The sequence below is a fragment of the Microplitis mediator genome, chromosome 6 (assembly GCF_029852145.1).
Source record: "Microplitis mediator isolate UGA2020A chromosome 6, iyMicMedi2.1, whole genome shotgun sequence".
NCBI classification, from domain to species: Eukaryota; Metazoa; Arthropoda; class Insecta; order Hymenoptera; family Braconidae; genus Microplitis; species Microplitis mediator.
In genome coordinates, this window is record NC_079974.1 from 1,661,855 (window position 1) to 1,675,218 (window position 13,364).

Genomic DNA, 13,364 nt, shown 5'->3' on the forward strand with positions numbered 1-13,364 from the left:
GAATTTTGAAAAAATACTCGTGTAGATTTTTTAATTTTCTAAACGTGTATTTTTTGTGAAAGATCAAAAATACCCGAATTCTTATTGTAAATAAGAATCCATAAATTTACAATTAATTAAAAGCTAATTCTTTTTTAAAATTTATAGTCGGAGGCTCCTGTATTTTTGACGATGAGTGGGGGCCAGAGCCCATTTTTTGAAAAGTCTGATAGTTTCGCTGAAAAAGTGAAAAGATCGCGAAATTTATTATAAATTTGAGTTCAAGCTCCAAAAAATTTAAAAAAACGAATTAGCTTTTAATTACTTATAATAAATGTATGAATTTTTTTTTTAAATAATAATTCGAGCATTTTTGATTTTTCAAAAAAAATACACGTTTAGAAAATTAAAAAATCTACACGAGTATTTTTTTAAAATTCAAAAATTTTTGTTTTTTTTTTAAATTACAAGATATTTTATTTAAATATAGCCGGTAACGGTTTAAAATAGCGGTAAACGGAAAAATAAAAAAATACTCATCAAGATTTCAAAAAATTGTCTATAAAAATCAAAAAGTAATGAGGTTTGTAAAAAATTTTAAACAAAAAATAAGCAATCTTAAAAGTTAATTTCAAATTTTACCTCGAGTTTTTATTCTTTAATCTTTTTAAAAAAATACTCGCCCAGAAAATTGAAAAATCTACACGAGTATTTTTTTTTTAATTTGAAAAATTTTTTTTTTCTAAAGTTATAAGATTTTTTATTTTTAAAATGGCTGGTGTCGGCTAACTTCAGGGTCATAAAAATTAATAGATTAAGATGAGATATTCACAATAATCAATTAAATATAAGACTTTTAAAAAATTACTCATTAGTAGAGTAAAACATAGTCTAGCAACGTTAATATTTAAACAAAAAAAATTAAATTTAAAACAAAAAATACAAATTTTTTGCAACGGCCCAGGATTACTTGAAATTACAGAGTAATTTTTATCAAAAAATTCTTTCCGTGTAGATTTTTTTTATTGGTTATTCACGTTTTTTTTTTTTAATTATCATAAATTTAAATTTTCCCGGGCATCTCGTGAGCGTCACAGTGCCCGGGCGGCGGGTCCGAACACCACAATAACTCGATGAATCGATTCTTCGCACCATTCGAGTATTAAGAATCGACTGAATAAATCGATTCCTGAGAATCGATTTTGAATCCTAACCCTGGCCATCTGCGTTATTTACCTCATTGATAACTAAATACTTTTTTTTTTTAAACACGTGTAGTATTCATAAAGTATACCGACGATTCTCCGTACTCTTTAAATAGCAAATTATTTAAAAATTGTAACTAAGTACCGTAAGTAATTTTTGAATTTTTAATTATCGATAATTCATAAATTCTACGTATAGAAAAATACAAACTAATTTAAATTTAAACTTATCGTTAATAAAAATTTTATTCACGATCCACGTGGTAGAATTTTTTTAAAATTTTAAAAATATTTTGTTACTTTTTAGCGGCACAATGAAGATAAAAAAGAAGCAAAATAAAATTACTACGAATGCAGAAACTCTCGTGCAGCCAAGTGACAAAGAAGTTTCACAACCGGCAAAAAAAATTAAAATGAAGAAACAAACTGATGATTCTAGTGGATTATCTTCGATCAAGAAGAATAAAAATAAAAAGAAGAAAAAAAATAAGAATTCATCTAAGATTCAAAAAGATAAAATCGATCCACAGACGAATGGAGTTTCACTAATCGAAAGTGTAGATCTCGATGTATCGGAAGACGTTATGCCGAAAGAAAAGAAGAGAAGTGCCGAGAGCTTAGAAAATTCTGTAGATAAAATAGAGAAAACCGCGAAAAAAATTAAGCTGGATAATAAAATCGATAAATCGAATGAGGTTCCGTCGAGTTCACAAAATAAAAAAATAGCAAAAAGCGAAACAGAACCAAAAAATATATCTTTCAGTGTAGAAGAATTAGAAGAAAAAATTAAAGCGATTTCTAGTAGAGAAAATATTTCGAAAACCGCGAAAAGAAATTTGGCTGCATTGAAAAAAAAGTTGAAAGTAAAACAAGAATTTCTTGCATCGTCACCATCAGTTACGTCAACCGTCAGTGTAACAGAAAAATTAAATACTGAAAAAAATCCGCAGGAAACTTGCGATGATAAAGAAAAAGATTTGGAAGAAAGTGAAACTCAGAATCTAGAAGTTGAAAAAAAATTGATGGCCGATAAACGAAAAGAAAAAAATCGCGTCAATAAAAAATCGAAGAATTTAAATAATGATGGAAAGAACACGAAAGAAGAAAGTGATTTTGATGATGATAATGATGGCAGTAGTAATAAAAAGCAAAAAAAACTAGATAATTTCAATACTTCAAGTGATTCCAAAGATTTTGATGAAGAAGAGACAGAAGATACGAATGAGAAACAAAAAGTGAGTAAAAAAAAAAAAAATGAAACCCGAACATCGAATTTTGTGAAGAAGGAAATGGATGAAATTAAAAAATTAGGGCATGAAAAAGACGGAACAGAAGGAAATGAATTAAACAGCAGCATTCAGAAAAAAGAAAATGCAAAGGAGACTAAAAAAAAAACGCGATACGTTCTTTTTGTTGGAAATATTCCTTATTCGTAAGTAGCGATTTATTTTTACACCAGATGATCCCGGGTCAAAAAATTAGATCTGTTTTAAAATAAATGATAAATTCAAATATTTTTCCTTTAATTCAAATTTATAAATCGTATTTATTTTATATAAGAATTTAATCTGTTTTTGCCCGTACTATTCCTTATCCAGGCTAATATCAGACTTATTTTCGTATGATATTTAGTCTGTTTTAAATCGCGTTTAGACTAAAAACAGACTATTTTATTATAATTATAGGTCTGTGTTCAATTGTTTTTAAGGACAAATACAGGACTTTTTATAAATATAAATAATAATAATAATCTAGATTTATTAATTTATTTTAATTTTCTTGGTATTTAAAACATGCTAATGCGCTTCCATAATTAGATGTCACACGGAGAAAAATGTTGGCTCGAAACCTACCAATTTTTACAATGCTGTCGACTAGACTTGAAACAGGAAGTAAAGCATCAAAAAAATTATCGTGCTCTTACAAAAAATGATTATACTGTATCACATTACTTATTACGCGCGAGAAACTTATCGATGAGCTTCAATATCAATTACTTCCATACATTATAATAATTTTGATGCAGCATAATAATTTTTTATAAGAGCATAGTAATTTTTTGGATACTTTACTTTCTGTTTCAAGTTTGGTCGACAGCATAATAAAAATTGGTAGATTTCGAGCCAACATTTTTCGCCGTAGCACAAGAATTTTGATGTTTTCTTATGCCAAAATATTTTCAATTTTATCCAGTAAATAAGAGAAAATTCTTGACATTTCAAGAGTTATTTTATCACTTTTATTCAATGATATAAATATTCAATGAAGACAACTAAAAAATTAAGCTGTCAAATTTTCATTAACTGCCGACATTTTTAAACAAAAGATAGTAAATAAATAGTAAATAAAATATAATCAATTCTGCAACTTAAAATTTTTTCATAAATATTGCCCATAAATAAAAATTTTATAAGTCCATGATTTAATCTAGTTTTGTCCTTGTAAATTTTCAGAACTAAAATTTTTTAAAGTTCACGAATTAATCTAATTTAGTCTGCTCATAACGCGTTGGTTTTTTAAAGTAGCAGGTCGAAAACAGCTTAAAATTTTCATAAAAAATCAAAATCAGATCAAATAGTCCAATCAGACTAAAATCAGGTCAAATTTTTCAGTCCGGGTAGATCAAAAACAGATTAAAATTTTTATCGAAGTTCAATAACAGACCAAGTAGTCCAAATACAGTCCAGTTAGACTAAAATCAAATCAAATTTTTCGACCCGGGATACTTTTGATGCAGAATTTACTAGTAATATATTTTTACGTTTCAGAACATGCGTTGATGATGTTAAAAATCACTTTCTTACTAAAGTTAGTAAAGTTATAAGTGTGAGGATTCCTACTGCTAAACAAACACATAGTCCTCGGGGAATAGCTTACGTAGAATTTAGTGATAGCACTGATTATGAGGTAATTTAATTTAAATATTAGGAATATATGAGAGGTGTGCGAATCGGTTTGAATTTTAAATTAATTTGAAACTTCGAATTATTCGTAAATTTTTAAATTATCCGAAAGTTTTTGAATTATTTGTAACTTTTCATTAGGGTGCGTCATTTCGGAGCAATATTTTTTTTTAAGTGCATGTGGAAAAAATTATAGTTCAACACAAAAAAAAATTTTCGCGCAGAAAAACAAATTCGATTTCCCATTTAAATAAGACAGGAAATTTTTTTTAAACTGAGTATTTTTAACTCGTTAACAAATCAATAGATCGAAGAGACTAATAAATATTTTTGAAGGAAATTTAACGCTGTACAAAAAAGGTCTCTTATCATTTTTTGATAAATCCATCTGTTCAACAGTTATTAGAGCTCGAAGTTAAGTCGAAGATCTTTTTACTTTTCCGGAGAAACTATCAGACTTATCACAAAATGTTATAGGGTCTTTTTTGTTGACAATTTTATTCTCTACAAATTATTATCAGTAAAGTTTTTTCAAATTCCGCATTGTTTTCTAGTTATTTTCATTTTAATTTCAAGCTCTTAAAAAAATGGTTCTGATCGATTTCAAGAGCTCGACATTAAAATGGAAATAACTAGAAAACAATGCGGAATTTGAAAAAACTTTACTGATAATAATTTGTAGAGAATAAAATTGTCGACAAAAAAGACCTTGCAAAATTTTGTGATAAGTCTGATAGTTTCGCCGGAAAAGTAAAAAGATCTTCAACTTTACTTGGAGTTCTAACCGGTTCCATGCGTTTTGAGCACCTGACAAAATATCCCCGACAAAATATCTCTGGACAAAATATCCCCAGTTTTGTGTCAGTTTTTTTGGCTTTTTTCACTATTTTTGCTTTCTTTTCATGGGGATATTTATGAGGACAAAATATCCCCCATAATATTATTATGTGATAGTTGCCACTTTCACTATTTTTGCTTTCTTTTCATGGGGATATTTTGTCCGGAGATATTTTGTCGGGGATATTTTGTCAGGTGCTCAAAACACCTGATACCGTTCTAACCATGGTGGTTTTGAATCACCCTGAAAACACCCTGGAATCACGGTGGATCCACGGTGGTTACACGGTGGGTTTTTTTCATTTTATCACCGTGATTCCACGGTGGTTACACGGTGTACCCACCGTGATGCCACGTACACCGCGTAATCACCGTGGATACACCGTGGAATCATGGTGGGTACACCCTGTAACCATCGTGGAAACACCGTGTATACACGGTGTGAAAATGGCACAAACCCACCGTGTAACCACCGTGTTTCCACTTCCAGAGTGTTTCCAGGGTGATTCAAAACCGCCAGGGAGTAACTTTTGAACAGATGGATTCATCAAAAAATGATAAGAGACCTTTTTTGTAGAGCGTTAAATTACCTACAAAAATTTGTGTTAGTTTATTCGATCCATTGATTTGTTAACGAGTTAAACATACTCGAAGTTAAAAAAAAATATTCCTGTGTTATTTAAATGGGAAATCGAATTTTTCAATGAACTAGGTCTGTAATCGACATAGAATTTTTTTCTTGCGCGAAATTTTTTTTGTGTTGAACTACCCGATAAAAAAAGATTTTATACAATTGTATAAAATTATATACAAAAAATGGCCCGATCCAATTGTATACAACTGTATAGAAATTGTATACAATTCTATACAAATTGTATACAAGTCTATATAATTATATACAATTTTATACAAATTATATACAATTCTATATAATTACATACAATTCTATATAATTGCAATATATAGAATTGTATATAATTATATAGAATTGTATACAATTTCTATACAAATTGTATACAATTGGATCGGGCCATTTTTTCTATCCAATTATATATAGTCTATATATAATTATATATAGTCCATATATAATTGATATATAATTCTATACAATTGTATAAAATTTTTTTTCGTCGAGTATGATTTTTTCCACATACACTTAAAAAAAAAAATTTGCTTCTAAATGACGCACCCTACTTTTCACATTACTTGATTCTAATTGAGAAAATTCTGATCAGCTTTCAAATATTCAATTTTTTTTAAGGGAGAGCTTAATTTTTAAAATAACCAAAACTAGTTTTTTCATAAATTCCTGTCTGAGCTTTTTTTACATTTGACAGAAATTTGAATTATTCAAAAAAATATTACAGTTTTAAATCGTTCAATACAAAATTTTGGAACTATTCGTAAATTTTTGAGTAATTCGAATACTTACGAATTATTCAACAGTTTAAATGATTCGATTCGAAGCTCGAGTCGAATAGTTCGATTTGGTTCGAACTATATTCGCACATCCCTAGAATATATTCGTAATCATGAAAATTACAACAACTGCTAATTGTAAAAATTTTGAATCATTACAGAAAGGATTGTCGTTACATCACTCTATTTTAAATGGCCGAAGAATAAATGTTCAGTACACTCAGAGTGGTTCTAAAAATGCTGGAAAAAAATCGGAAATAGTATCGAAAAATAAAAAGTTACATGCTCTTCGCAGACAAGGAAAACTGGCTGGTAGTGTTAAACATTCACAGAAACGTAACAAGAAAAATTTTAAAAAAAGCCAGACAACTTAATGCAAAATTAAATTTCTATTGATAAAATAATTTTAAAAAAAACTTGTTATCATCGAAGAATCTACACAGTAAAAAATATTGTGTTAAAATCAACATAATTTGTGTGTTAAAAACGGTCCACACAATACTTGTGTTATTCTTTAACACAGACTATTTTTGTTAAATTTCGACACTAAATTTATGTTAGATTTCGAAATAAAATTCGGATATGAAGAGAAGTCAATTTAGTACTTTTTAAATTTCAGTGGAGACACGAAAAAATGTTGATTCTTACATTTTATTTTTGTACCACAGACATTAATTAAATATAATTTATACATTATTTTGAGGTTTTCAAAAGTGATAATTACTATTTAATACTTTAATATTTTTTATAGTAAATAATGTTTTGATGTCAAAATTAAAAAAGAAAATAACGTAATATTTTGTACCAGTTGTAAATCAATTGATTTCTTTTACAAAAACAAAAACACATTTTCATTTAGCGAACAAAACAATTTTTACACGGAGAAAAAAATATAGTAAAAATTACAATATTGCAGTAAAATTTACTGGTTAGCAGTTATAACATAAGAAGATATTGAAAATTATTATACCTAATGTATTTTTTGCTAACACGATTATATTTTTTTACTATCTGTAATCTTTATATTAGTCGATTCAAATTGTTTTAAATCATTTCAAATTGTTTCGAATCATTTTAAATTATTTTTCTTAACCACACTGATAAAAAATTTAGATTGATTTCTGAAGAGAACCGATAATCTTGCTTCAAGAAATTCTTGTCTTGATTTAGATTTTCTTGGCTCTAAAGACTTTATGTCTTCGATAGATAACTCTCGTGTTTTGACCCGAAACTATATTATCTTTAATCGATACTATTGAATTCTTCAAGCAAGACCACTTGTCTTCGACTAAAAATATCGTATTATTATTTTAAGAACCATGGAGACTATTCTAGTCTCCATGTTAAGAACTTTCAATTTTTGGTTCAAGTAATAATTCCTTTATGGAAGATGTTTTTGAAGTAATGAAAATAAAAAATTTTATTTTAATAAATTTCTGCTCTCTAAACATGAATTAGTAGAAATTTCATTAATTACGTGAGTGAAGCAGTATTCACTTCGTAATCAGTGTATTTAAATAACAAATTAGTGAATTCTCGCTAATAAATTTAGTACTATAATTTTCACTAGCAGATTAGTGATTTTCACTACTGAACTAGCGATATTTTCATAATTTCTACAAGTAAAACTGTTATTCACTTCTTAATTCATGAATTTCACAATTTTACTAGTAACTTTAACTAGCAAATAATTCAATACTTTACTAGATATAAATATAATTAATAATTATGGTATTATTTTTAAAAATTTTAATAAAAAACTTTCAAAATAAAAAAAAATAGAAGTACAGAACAATAATATATTTATATGAAGAGTACGTCAATCGTAACATCACGGATTTTTTATTTCTTCATCAGTTATTGTTTGGTATCATAACCAATATACTATTTACACTCACGCGATCATATGCGTAGGCCAGCGCAGTGGATAGCATCAAAGACTTTGAATCGGAAGGATGCAGGTTCGAGTCCAGCAGTCGGCGGGATTTTTTCATCAATCAAAATCATGTATACTTCCTCTAAGTAATGCTTCTAATACATTAATCATATTTCGGATCTAATTACAAGTGTCTTATATTTTTTTTCGCAATATAATATTTTTTTTCACCGATGAAATCAGTGGATTCCCATATTCACTTTTCAATTTAGTGGATTCTTATATTCACTTATCAAATCAGTGAATTCCAATACTCACATATTCATTTAGTGAATATTCACTAATTCTGCTTGGTACGATTGTAGCATTGACAATTCGTAGCATTGAATATTCACTTGAAATTAGTGAAAAATCACTAATTCATGTTTAAAGAGTGCTTTAACATATCTGAAGTAAATAAATGTAATCCTAAAAAATCTCTAGAATTTTTTATTTTTAAAATGAAAAATAGTTTTTTCTTAAGCCGAGTAATTCAATATCTTGATTCAAAAATCGCGCCATTCTCGAAACAAGTCGGTAATGTTTTAAACCTACATTTTATCTATCTTAATCCAAGAGCAAGAATTTCTTAAGTGAAATATACGTATACCTTATATATTTATAAGTATAAATATTTTGTTTCAAAACAAAAATGCTTCATTGAAGAATAAAATTCTCAAACGAATATTTTTTTTTATCTATCCGAGAATTTTAATTTTTCTTTTTTTTTTTCTTCAGCTTTTCAACACACATACATGCACACTAGGGTGATCCAAAAAATAACAAATTTTTTTTTTTCTCGAAAACAGGTTCAAAAGTTTCATTTAGGTAAAAAAAGACGCCTGTGAAAATTAGAGCTCTTAATATTAATATCAAGAGGTTCCTCATCGCACTTTTCTATTTTCCATAAGAATAACATGGAAAAAATTTTTTTTACGTCTTCTGATTTTTATAAGTAGCTAACGATGCGTCATAGGAATAATTGGCAGACATATTTTTGTAGGTAATCGAATGTTCTACAAAAAATGTTTCTTATCATTTTTTGATAAATCTATTTGTTCAAAAGCTATTTAAGGTTGAAGTCAAATTCATATTAAATTTTGAGATCTTTTTACTTTTCCAGCGAAACTATCAGACCTATTACAAAATATCATGGGACCTTTTTTGTAGACAATTTCATTCCCTAGAAGTTATTTCTGATAAAGTTTTTTCGAACTCCGCATTGTTTTCTAGTTATTTTTATTTTAATGTCAAGCTCTTAAAATCGATCAGAAGACTATTTTTGTTATGAGCATGACGTTAAAATGAAAATAACTAGAAAACAATGCAGAATTCGAAAAAACTTGTAAGAAATAACTTCTAGGGAATAAAATTGTCTACAAAAAAGGTCCAATGATATTTTGAAACAGGTCTGATAGTTTCGCCGGAAAAGTAAAAAGATCTCAAATTTTAATATGAATTTGACTTCAACCTTAAATAACTTTTGAACAAATAGATTTATCAAAAAATGATAAGAAACATTTTTTGTAGAGCATTCAATTACCTACAAAAATATGCCTGCCAATTATTTCTATGACGCATCGTTAGTTACTTATAAAAATCAGAAGACGTAAAAAAAATTTTTTCATGTTATTTTTATGGAAAATAGAAAAGTGCGATGAGGAACCTCTTAATGTTAATTTTAAGAGCTCTAATTTTCACAGGCGTCTTTTTTTATCTAAATGAAACTTTTGAACCTGTTTCCGAGAAAAAAAAAAATTTGTTATTTTTTGGGTCACCCTAATGCACACACACACGCAGAAATCATTCTAAATATAGCCAAAATAACTTCCTAGGGCCCTAAAACGTTGTGAAAATTCGATTTTCCGAAAATCGGGTTGAGTATAATAACTTGCAGAATTTTTCAGCAATTGTCGAGTCCCATAGCGGGAAGTTAAAAATATTAATATTAACATTACCAATTTTGGCCAGAATGTTATAACGAAGTTTTATAGCTTAATCATTTCAATTGATCCTAAACTAATAGGTAAAAAATAATAATGTACCCCTGGTGGGACTCGAACCCACAATCCCCGGTTTAGGAGACCGATGCCTTATCCATTAGGCCACAGGGGCTGCGCGTGTTGACGTCAGTTGCAACTTCGATAGAACTTTTCAATACAAATTTCGAATTAATTTTAACTTTAAATGAAATTAGATCATAGCACCCAATGAATAAAAAATTGATAGACCAACCATATCTGATCATACATTACGAGGAAGGAATGGTCGTAAATCATTGTTAAAATGCCACACACGGCGAGCATACATGGAAAAAAAATTCTACCAAAATTTACGATGTTAACATCGTAATCTCGGACTAGACTTTTATTAACGTCAATTTTTAAATGTTTTATTTCAAAATTTATTATGTGGGTTATATTTTTTATTATTTAACATCGTAATTTTAACAAAGACTTTTAGGATTAAAAATTACTGCAAAAATTACAATTTAACATCGTAAAAAAAAATAAATAAAAATTACACTTTAAAAACTATATTTATTCGTACATTTAATATTTCTATTTACTTTTTAACAAAATAAATATTACAGTGCTGCCTCTGTTATAATACGATGGAAGCTATAAAAAGTACGATGTTACATCGTACTTTTTAAATAGTAACTGGGTCCTCCGCAAGTCGTTTATATGGATCTTAAAGATAACTTATAGTGTAGGCCCTTCAGTGGCCGAGTGGTCCAAGGTGTCGGACACTTCGCACTCGAAAGGACTCGGGTTCGAATCCAACTGCCGAATGATTATTATTTTAATCTTTTATTTAAAATTTCTCTTCAAATTTTACGATGTTACATCGTAATTTATATTAAAGAGCTTAAGACTTCGTATTATATGTCTGAAGTATTATTTCTTAAATGAAATTTCCAACCCTACATCGTAAAAATTACGATGTGAAACGTCTAGTCCACCAATACAATAATTAATAGGACAAATTACGATGTTAGCATTGTAAATTTAACTAGATTTTTTTTCCGTGTACATGAATTATGTAAAAACAACTGAAAATCGAAAGGAGCACTCAAAATTTCTTTTTAGTGAGTTGATTAACTTTCATTTGCAATAAACACTTTTAATTTGAATTTATTAGTCTGTGGTATAATTTGACTCGTTTGTGTTTTTCAATAAACTTATACTTAATTGATTGTAATGATTTCAGTTCATATTATATTTTTGAGTAGTTATAATTATTCTACAATCAACGATTTTTTCAAATGGATAATTAATCATTTTTTTATCCTATAAGTAATTTTAATAAATTAAAACAATCAAATATTTTTAACATAAAATTTAAACAATCAGAAATTTTTTTGTTTTGACCATAGTATTGAAAATTATTGTTAGTTTTTTTTTCAATCGATGATTCAAATAAATTTCATTCATAACGTCCGGTTTAATTATAGTCAAATCGCGTTATAAGTCCGCCTACAGGGGTGTAGGGGAATATAATTCTAAAAATTCCACCCCCACTTCTGCTCAGCAGTTGAACGTCGAAATTCACATTTCCTCTACTTTGCAAGCGTGTGAGTGTGTACATGATTATTTTTGTAGTCATAGAGGCTGACAAATTTTCAAGCATAATCACGAATGCGATTAACACATAATCAGGCCTGATGATTTTTTCCCGGGCATTGTTGAAATATTATTTACTGAGTAAAATTTTTGTTTCAAACACGATTTTGAAATCTAATACAAAAAATTTGAGAAAATGTGGGTAATGAAAACTATATACATCTATTTGAGTGTACGGAGAAAAACAACCCTAAAATATTTCAAAAAATAAAACACTCGAACGAATTTCAACGATAGGATTTGAAATAATAATTGTAATGCTAGCATACACAGTAAAAGAAAAATTCCCAAGAAGCTCGAAAACATTACTGTGAATATATTTTCGAGCTCTTCGAGCTCTAAAATGCTATTACATGCAACTGTCTTTTTTCAAGTCTTTGCTGATAATATGATTTAAACTAAAGAACAAGTTAGATGACATTACACTCTCTTAAAATGAACCAGTGAAATTTCACTGATTTTCCAGTGAAATTCACTGATTCAACCAGTGGAATAAGATGATCGCTTGGCTCACTGGTTCAACCAGTGATACGCCGGTGTACTACATAAATATAAACACAATAGGTTAGATTAATTTTATTTTATTATAAACGTTTATTTATAAACAAAGTGAAGTCAAACAAAAAGAGTCTTAATAACAATTATATTTAATTAAAAATTATTTAGTAGTAAAATAAATAATATTTATTAGGATCTATAAATATTTAATTTGTTTCCATTTTCAATGGGCTTTTTATATTGTTCAATTTTAAAATTATGTCATTCATTTTTGAGGTTAGCTCCAAGCTATTGAAATTACTCCAAAGTTATTTATTTTTAAACTCTGTAAAAATTGTGTCATATAATTATTATTGTTATATAAAAGTTAGTTAAAATATTACATGAAGATAATCAATAAATATTACTTATTTATTGACATAATAAAACCCTTAAATATACTCATGTACAGATTGCTGCTGTACCCGCGCGCTTGCGTATTTTTAGTTCACTGGTTGAACCAGTGAGTGCGTCGTTCACTGATTCAACCAGTGAGTGCGTCGTTCACTGATTCAACCAGTGAACTTTTAGTCACTGGTTAAACCAGTGAACTTCACTGGTTGAATCAGTGGAATTTCACTGGTTCATTTTAAGAGAGTATGGTGATCGAAAGAGACTATAAAGAGGAAGAGTTGGTATGATTTCAGACACATTTTAGTACATTATATTTTAATTTATCCGGAACAAATTACATAAAATGTTATTTTTTTTACTTTTCAACGCCGATATCTTTTGAACTAACTAACCGATTTTGACGTTTGAGGTGGCAATCGGCGCGTTTTATTAAATTTTAGAGCTGATTAAAATTTAAAATCGATCGGTTCAGCCGTTTCGAAGATATTTGGAAAAACCCGTTTTTTACCAATTCTTTCTCCCACGATATCTCTCGAACAAATTAACCGATTTAGATAGTTGAGGCGGCAATCGACGCGTTTTATCAAGT

The 13,364-nt window shown here is 28.3% G+C and overlaps 1 protein-coding gene and 1 non-coding gene across 2 annotated transcripts; one reads left to right on the forward strand and one right to left on the reverse strand.

Annotated features, from left to right (window-relative positions):
• Positions 1-1,169: 1,169 nt before the first annotated feature.
• LOC130670055 (uncharacterized) lies at positions 1,170-8,037 on the forward strand. The gene is made up of 4 exons (XM_057473227.1): positions 1,170-1,330; positions 1,492-2,616; positions 3,953-4,091; positions 6,505-8,037. The coding sequence occupies exons 2-4, from the start codon at positions 1,499-1,501 to the stop codon at positions 6,715-6,717; spliced, it is 1,470 nt and encodes a 489-aa protein (XP_057329210.1). The 5' UTR covers positions 1,170-1,330; positions 1,492-1,498; the 3' UTR covers positions 6,718-8,037.
• Positions 8,038-10,300: 2,263 nt separating this feature from the next.
• Positions 10,301-10,373, reverse strand: Trnar-ccu (transfer RNA arginine (anticodon CCU)). The gene has a single exon. It is a non-coding gene; the product is annotated as a tRNA-Arg (tRNA).
• Positions 10,374-13,364: the final 2,991 nt, after the last annotated feature.

Coding starts and splice junctions, on each gene's coding strand:
- LOC130670055 (XM_057473227.1), top strand. CDS start 1,499: ATGAAGATAAAAAAGAAGCAAAATAAAATTACTACGAATGCAGAAACT. Junction 2,617..3,952: donor GTTGGAAATATTCCTTATTC/GTAAGTAGCGAT, acceptor TTTACGTTTCAG/AACATGCGTTGATGATGTTA. Junction 4,092..6,504: donor GTGATAGCACTGATTATGAG/GTAATTTAATTT, acceptor GAATCATTACAG/AAAGGATTGTCGTTACATCA.